Genomic DNA, 6,843 nt, shown 5'->3' with positions numbered 1-6,843 from the left:
CACCCGGGCCAGCCCGTATAACCCGCCGACCCGAACGGGTTAGCCCGTGTAGCCCACTTTTGAATATGGGTTGCGATTTTCCGGCCCAAACCCTATGATTTTAGCAGGTAACTCGGGTCGACCCGTGGGTTTCGGACTAGATTGACATCCCTAGATACGAGTATTAGATTTTGTTTGTTATGTTCTTGTGTTGTTTGTGCTTAGATTGGATTATGTTATAAGCTTGGGTAGAATTGTGTTGTGAGCTTGGATGAGATTGTTAACAAAATGCATTCTTTACACAAAAAAAAAAAAAAAAAAAAAAAAAAAAAAAACATTCTTATCAATGTTTACAAAAAACCATTATGTCTCCTTTCTAAAACAACTCCATAAAGCTCCTCTGCCTTGTTAAACTTCCATACCCAAAGCTCTGGCAATCATTTCAAGTCCATCAATGCATCCCTGGTCTTTCAAATATGAAATGCATTCAATGGCAAGCTCCTTTGGAACTTCTAAGTTATGAGGGAGTTGTGCTACTCTTCTTAAAGCTTCCTTTCCCATATGGGGAAGTTTGTAGCTGTTATGTCCTCTAGCCTTCATGATCTCAACCATGCAACCTTGCAGTGATAGGAACACATTGTCTAATGTTACAGCAGATAGGTCCTCAAATGATTTCTCAACCGCCTTAACCAAATCATCAAGTGTCTTGCATGCAGTCTGCAATTGTAGTGATTGTATTGCTCTAAACCATCCTAAATCATTCACATTAGTGTCGGGTGAGTTTGGAGGTTGCTGCACAAGTTTCATAGTGAAACCATTTTGATTTGCAGCAGCCCTAAAATCAGGATCATCGTCCAGAATGTGTGGCTTTGCATTGTCTTGTTGGATATATATGCACTTACTTGCACCTTCTGGCCATTTTTCAATTATTGCTGGTATGATCTGAATGCATGCATCACATTAGTCTATCATTAAGATATTGATCAAATACATGTATGTAGTGCAAAAATTAAAGGCATAAAAGTAATGCACATAGTATTACCTTATTGATCAAGAATTCCTTCGTCACAACCTTTGTTATGTTTTCGATAGGCTTAGTCTCCATAGTTCCTACACTTCTATTTTTGCTTTTTCTCTTGGCTGGAACTTGTTTTGTGAAAGGAAAAATTCCAATCTTTCCGTCAAACAAAACCTCTCCATTTTATGAAATTAGTGGTCTAGTAACAGCACACATGAACATAATTTTTGAAATGAACCTTTTGTTTTGACATGTCCTATGTAGCTCAACCTCTCCCGGTGCCAAGTAATATCGTTGAGCTCCTTTCGTAATATAGAACCACTTTTCATCTATGTGGACAGTGTTGTGCATGTTCCTAAACTTGATAGTGTTTAAAAACCTGTCTAGTTCTAAAGCTTCTAGGGAGAACCTTAATCTTAGCAGCTTGTTAGGGGCGGTTAAATCAGGGCGTATAGCTAAGTTTGAGATCTGATCAGCCCTGCCTTCAACCATCTCCAAACTGTTGATTTACTGCATCCTAGTCCAATAGCTATACTTCTAATATTGAATCTTTTAGAAAGTTTCAGACCTTGAAATAAAGTAAGATCAAAGTAAATGATTTTTGAGTATTGTCTAGACTTCTTACCACTTACTAACTGGATTGCTTTTCCACTTTCTTGTTGCTTCTTTGTAGCATTCCAATATCTTGTGCATGTCTGCCTTGATATCGAGAACTTAAGTTGAGCTTCCTTGAGTGTACCTCGTGGTGGTTTTCCTTTGATGCAACGTTCAAGGATGAATTGAACCACTTGGTTTCGTTGTTCCGAGGAGTATTCACGAGGCCTCATTCTCTCTTTTGTTTCTGTTTTGATCTTTCCAGTTTGATAGGATGTGTGAATATCAGATTATGTATTTATAGCAATAAATGCTTAAATTAGGCGCCAAGTCTGTAATTGTTTTGCTCTTTTGGTTCTGCCGCCATTTACAGAATTTTGGAGGTGGATTTGTAATCTATTTTTGGTTCTACCGCTAAGTAATGATATTTATTACACTTGATTTGGCTTTTGGTTCAAATAATTATGGATATGGAGTAAATTGAGTTGTATTTGCAAATTTCAAAAACGGCGCATAAATTAAATCAATATTTTAATTGGAGCATCTAATCAACTAATCTACTTAATTAGACAACCCACTTAAAACACTAATTATGCAGGAGCTTGTTCCATCTATGTTGTTGTAATGAACAAGACGAAGCCGTTTTTATCTTTGAGGATGACATGTCAAACCGAGAGCAGTATCGGGGCATATCTCGTCTTGTGAAAAGATGACTCATCGGCACGGTTTGATCAGTTTTACTCCTTTCTGATTTTGTTTATGTTTTATGTTTAGCTTGATCAGTTTATTTCCTTGTATTTCTCCTTCATTTATTTTCTATTATTTTGGTTCTTCATCTTTATATGTTACTTAGACATCCAATAATAATGGTATGTCGAAAGTCATCTCATTGTGGATGCTCTAAGACATTACAATAGTTCTTCGGTAGCCAAAAGAGTTGAGAGAGCAATGCTTTATTTACATACTCGAGTCTCAAGAGATAACTAGAGGAAATATAAGTGAGAGAAAATTGGAGAGATATAAACTAGAAGGAGAAATGACCACTAAATACGTCCATACTAAAAAGAACACTTGTATTCATCGAGGACATTCTGGTCCAATGAATGTTGTATACATTCGAAAGATAGGCAGTAATATGGTTTGCATCCTTTGTTGCTTCCGAAGGACAAATGATAGTACTAGTACATAATATTAAAATGGATGCAGTTATAATAGTTCAGATAGCGTGTGTGGACTTGTGAAGCGAAATGGACATGTGAAATACTAAATGAATAAACGCGTAGCAAGAAATTACTCCGGAATGAGGCTAACAAAAAACAAGTACTGCACTTACTATATCTCATTCAAGAAGAAATTGCGTGGAAACAAGGTAGAAGAGGGGTATTAACCTCTATAAATATTGGCGTTTATCATCACTGCTTCCTCACACAACACAAGCTGAAAAATATGATAAGCCTGAGCGCCCAAACAGAGAGCCTGGCCGAGAGCCTGGCCGCAATGGCCGCCCAAACAGGCAAAGCCTTAGCCGGCCTCACAGTCATGTTCGCCATGTTCCAAAACTACTTCCCCTGCGAACTTCGCAACATAATCATGGAATGCTATGAGAAGCTCGTCAATTTCGTGTATCCATACATCCAGATCACCTTCCCTGAGTTCCAAGGCGACGGCTTCCGCCGCAGCAAAGCCTACTCCGCCATCGAGAGGTACCTCAAAGCCAACTCCACCAAGCAGGCCAAGCGCCTCCAGGCCTACGTCTTCGATGACTGCGACTCTGTAGTCCTCTCCGTCGCCAACAATGAGGAGGTCACCGACGAGTTCAAAGGCATCAAGGTCTGGTGGAGCTCTCGCGAGCATAACCCCAATAAGCAGTCCATCTCCTTCTGGCCGAGGGAGGATGAGAAGAGGTATTTCCGCCTCACTTTCTACCGTAAACACCGCCATCGCATCACTGGAGAATATATCAAGCACGTGATGGAGGAGGGGAAGGCGATCACGGTGCAGGAGCGCCGCCGGAAGCTCTGCACCAACAAGGCCGGCGGCGGCGCATCCGGCCCCGGAATCGGCGGCGGCGGGATCTGGAGCGAGGTGGTGTTCGAGCATCCTGCAAAATTTGATACTCTAGCCATGGATCCAATCAGGAAAGATCAAATCGTTAAGGATTTGTTGTATTTTTCCAAGTCGGAGGAGTATTATAAGAATGTGGGGAGGGCGTGGAAGAGGGGGTACCTTCTGTACGGACCCCCCGGCACCGGAAAATCCACCATGATCGCTGCTATGGCTAATCTGTTACAATACGACGTGTACGACCTCGAGCTGACGGCCGTGGACAACAACACCGAGCTGCGGAAGCTGCTGATCAACACCACCAGCAAGTCGATCATTGTGATTGAGGACATCGACTGCTCGATTGATGTCACAGCAAAGAGGGAGGACGAGGAGGATGAGGACGAGGACGAGAACGAGGAAGATGGAGAAGAGAAGAATCCAGTGAATGAGGAGAAAAAGAAGAAAAAGAAGAAAAAGAAGCAGAGTAAGGTGACTCTTTCGGGGCTACTGAACACCATTGATGGGCTGTGGTCGGCGTGTCCGGGTGAGAGGATTATCGTTTTTACGACGAATCATGTGGAGAAGCTGGATAAGGCTCTGATCAGGAGGGGTAGAATGGATGAGCACATAGAGCTGTCTTACTGTGGATTTGAGGCATTTAAGATATTGGCCACGAATTATTTGGAGGTTGAATCGCATGAATTGTTTGCTAAGATTAGGCAGCTGCTCAGCGAGACGGAGATGTCGCCGGCCGATGTGGCTGATAAACTGATGCGGAAATCCGATGGGGAAGATGCGGATGGCAATTTGATGAGATTAATTAAGGCGTTGGAGGAGGTACAAGAGAAGAACAAGACTGCTAAACTAGAAGAGAAAGAGAAAAAGGTCGCAAAGGGAAATGGGAGTGGCGATCAAGCTTTGAAAGAAAATGGTCACATAATTAAATTGTAATATGTGTGTGCTGTGTAAGTTTAATTGATCCTAGTTTGATATGAATGCATGCATTTTCTATCAGAAGACTATTAATGAGATCTTAAGTATTATAATATAAATTATTTCTAATCATACATTAATGTTGGATGTTGAATTAATTCAGTTGGCTTCGGATAAGTTTATAGTAGTAGGTTATTTTCAGATTAGCTTTATGTATACGTAACACATTACCAACATCTTTTAAAATATTGCACCTAGGGATGTCAATGTAGCCCGCAACCCATGGGCTGGCCCGAATAGCCCGCTAAATTTGTAGGGTTAGGGTCGGAAATTTCTAGCCCGATAAAAATAAAACCCGATAAGCCCGCACCCGATTAACCCGCAACCCGTTAGGGCCAGACCCGAAAACCCGATGGGCTGGCCCGATAACCCGGTAAAATTTATATTCTTCATTTTTTTACTCCTAATTCGACACTTCGTTGACTAATTTTATGACATAGATAACTAAAAAAAGATAACTTTCAATTTTATGGTAAATATATAAATTATATATTGAATTTTTATTAATATAATAATTGTTATATAAATTAATCTCACTAAAAGAATATTAAAATTTTTAACATGCATTAAAATCTCACGAAATATCACAAATATTAGTATTTTATGATTGAGTTTAAGCATATATATCAAATTTATCATGATTAAATATTTTATATTTTATAAATATAACTAACTTTCATCATGATTTATTGGATTGTTCGAGCCTTAATCTTATCGGTAGCAACCCGATTAACCCGCCGGGCTAGCCCGAAACCCAACCTTTTAGGGTTAGGACTGAACTTTTACAACCCGAAAGAAATCACAACCCGGCAAGCCCACACCCGATTGACCCGCAACCCGAGTAGGGTTGGCCCGAAACCCGATGGGTCGGCCCGATTGACATCCCTAATTGCACCTATAAGACTTGAAATTGCAAAGTATACATATGTATGTATACTTATTAAATTGAGACTAATAATTGATGTGTTGCATGCAATCAACTTTATGGGAATGGAAAGTCAAGAGGTGAATTTAAATAGTTGTATTTGTTTTATAAAAAGTTGAGTCATCTATTTCCACTCTTCTTAACTTAAAAATTGTATTGAAAGCATAAATCAACTGACTCCATGTCCGGCATGTATTGAAAAAGGGACCAGATGTTTGTCACTTTTATTATTAAGTCAACGTAAGGTATGTATTAAAAAGCACTAATTCCACCGTCCCATTATAAGCGAGTTCCTTAATTAGTTGTCCTATTATAAGAGCATCCATAGTGGGACGTCCTAATGTCCGTCTTATGCATCGGGTGCGCCTTAGGGCGCCACTGTAGCACCCCGCTCTATGCAATTTCCTTAGTCCGCGCCCTATTCCGGACTATGCACACATTTTTCATTTCTTTTTAATTTTTTTTTTATTTTCTTCTATACATATCACCAATTATTTTACTCCCTCCGTCACACAAAAGATGTCACACTTGTGGGACGGCACGGAATTTTAGGAGGTTTAGTTTTGTGTGTTAAATGGAGAGAGAATATATAATTTTTAGGCCATCCGCGACGCTGTCTCTTATCCGTCTCTTAACCGTCTCATCTCTTCACTATCCATGGGCCCCACTGTACTTTTCAGCTCATCTCTTAACTAAGAGACAGCACCTGCATCCCTCCATCTTTTAACCATCTCTTAACTATTCATTCAATTTCATTTTTTATTTTTAATTCCAACAAATTCAATTAATAAAAACACACTTCATTAAAATAAAATAAATATTACAATTTAAAAGCCTAAAAAATAAAAAAAATACATAATTTAAAATCCTAAAAAATAAAAAAAATACATAATTAAAATACTCTAAATTAAACTATACAAACTACTCCGCCGGCGAATCATCATCCCCGAAGTCGGCGGTGCACCTATACCAAGTTGAGCTCTCATATACTCAATTCCGGCCATAAGGGCTGAAACTTGGCCAGGAGTCATTTTTGAAAGGTCCGCCATCGTGGCGACCAGGTACATGGACATTAGGGTGTGCGAGCCCATGCCCGTGCCGGAGCCCCCGAGCCCTCGCTTCGCCTGGCTTGATTCGCCGCGGCCCCTCCCTCTCCCTCTCCTCCCTCGCTCTAGCCGCCTTCGCCTTGCCTTGAGTCCCTTGCGGCCGACGCCGTGTACCGGAAGAAGACCCCCCTGCATCATCGGTTGGCATGCCCTCACGTGAGGTGTTGCCTTCGCCGCCATCA

The 6,843-nt window shown here is 40.6% G+C and overlaps 1 protein-coding gene across 1 annotated transcript; it reads left to right on the top strand.

The window, feature by feature from the left end:
• Positions 1–3,011: 3,011 nt before the first annotated feature.
• Positions 3,012–4,651, top strand: LOC125202347 (AAA-ATPase ASD, mitochondrial-like). The gene has a single exon (XM_048100730.1). The coding sequence runs from the start codon at positions 3,038–3,040 to the stop codon at positions 4,586–4,588; it is 1,551 nt and encodes a 516-aa protein (XP_047956687.1). The 5' UTR covers positions 3,012–3,037; the 3' UTR covers positions 4,589–4,651.
• Positions 4,652–6,843: the final 2,192 nt, after the last annotated feature.

This window comes from Salvia hispanica, chromosome 1 (assembly GCF_023119035.1).
Source record: "Salvia hispanica cultivar TCC Black 2014 chromosome 1, UniMelb_Shisp_WGS_1.0, whole genome shotgun sequence".
NCBI classification, from domain to species: domain Eukaryota; kingdom Viridiplantae; phylum Streptophyta; class Magnoliopsida; order Lamiales; family Lamiaceae; genus Salvia; species Salvia hispanica.
This window is presented reverse-complemented; position numbering and strand designations above follow the sequence as displayed.

Bases quoted from the DNA above. Each gene is read 5' to 3' on its own strand.
- LOC125202347 (XM_048100730.1), top strand. From the start codon at position 3,038: ATGATAAGCCTGAGCGCCCAAACAGAGAGCCTGGCCGAGAGCCTGGCC.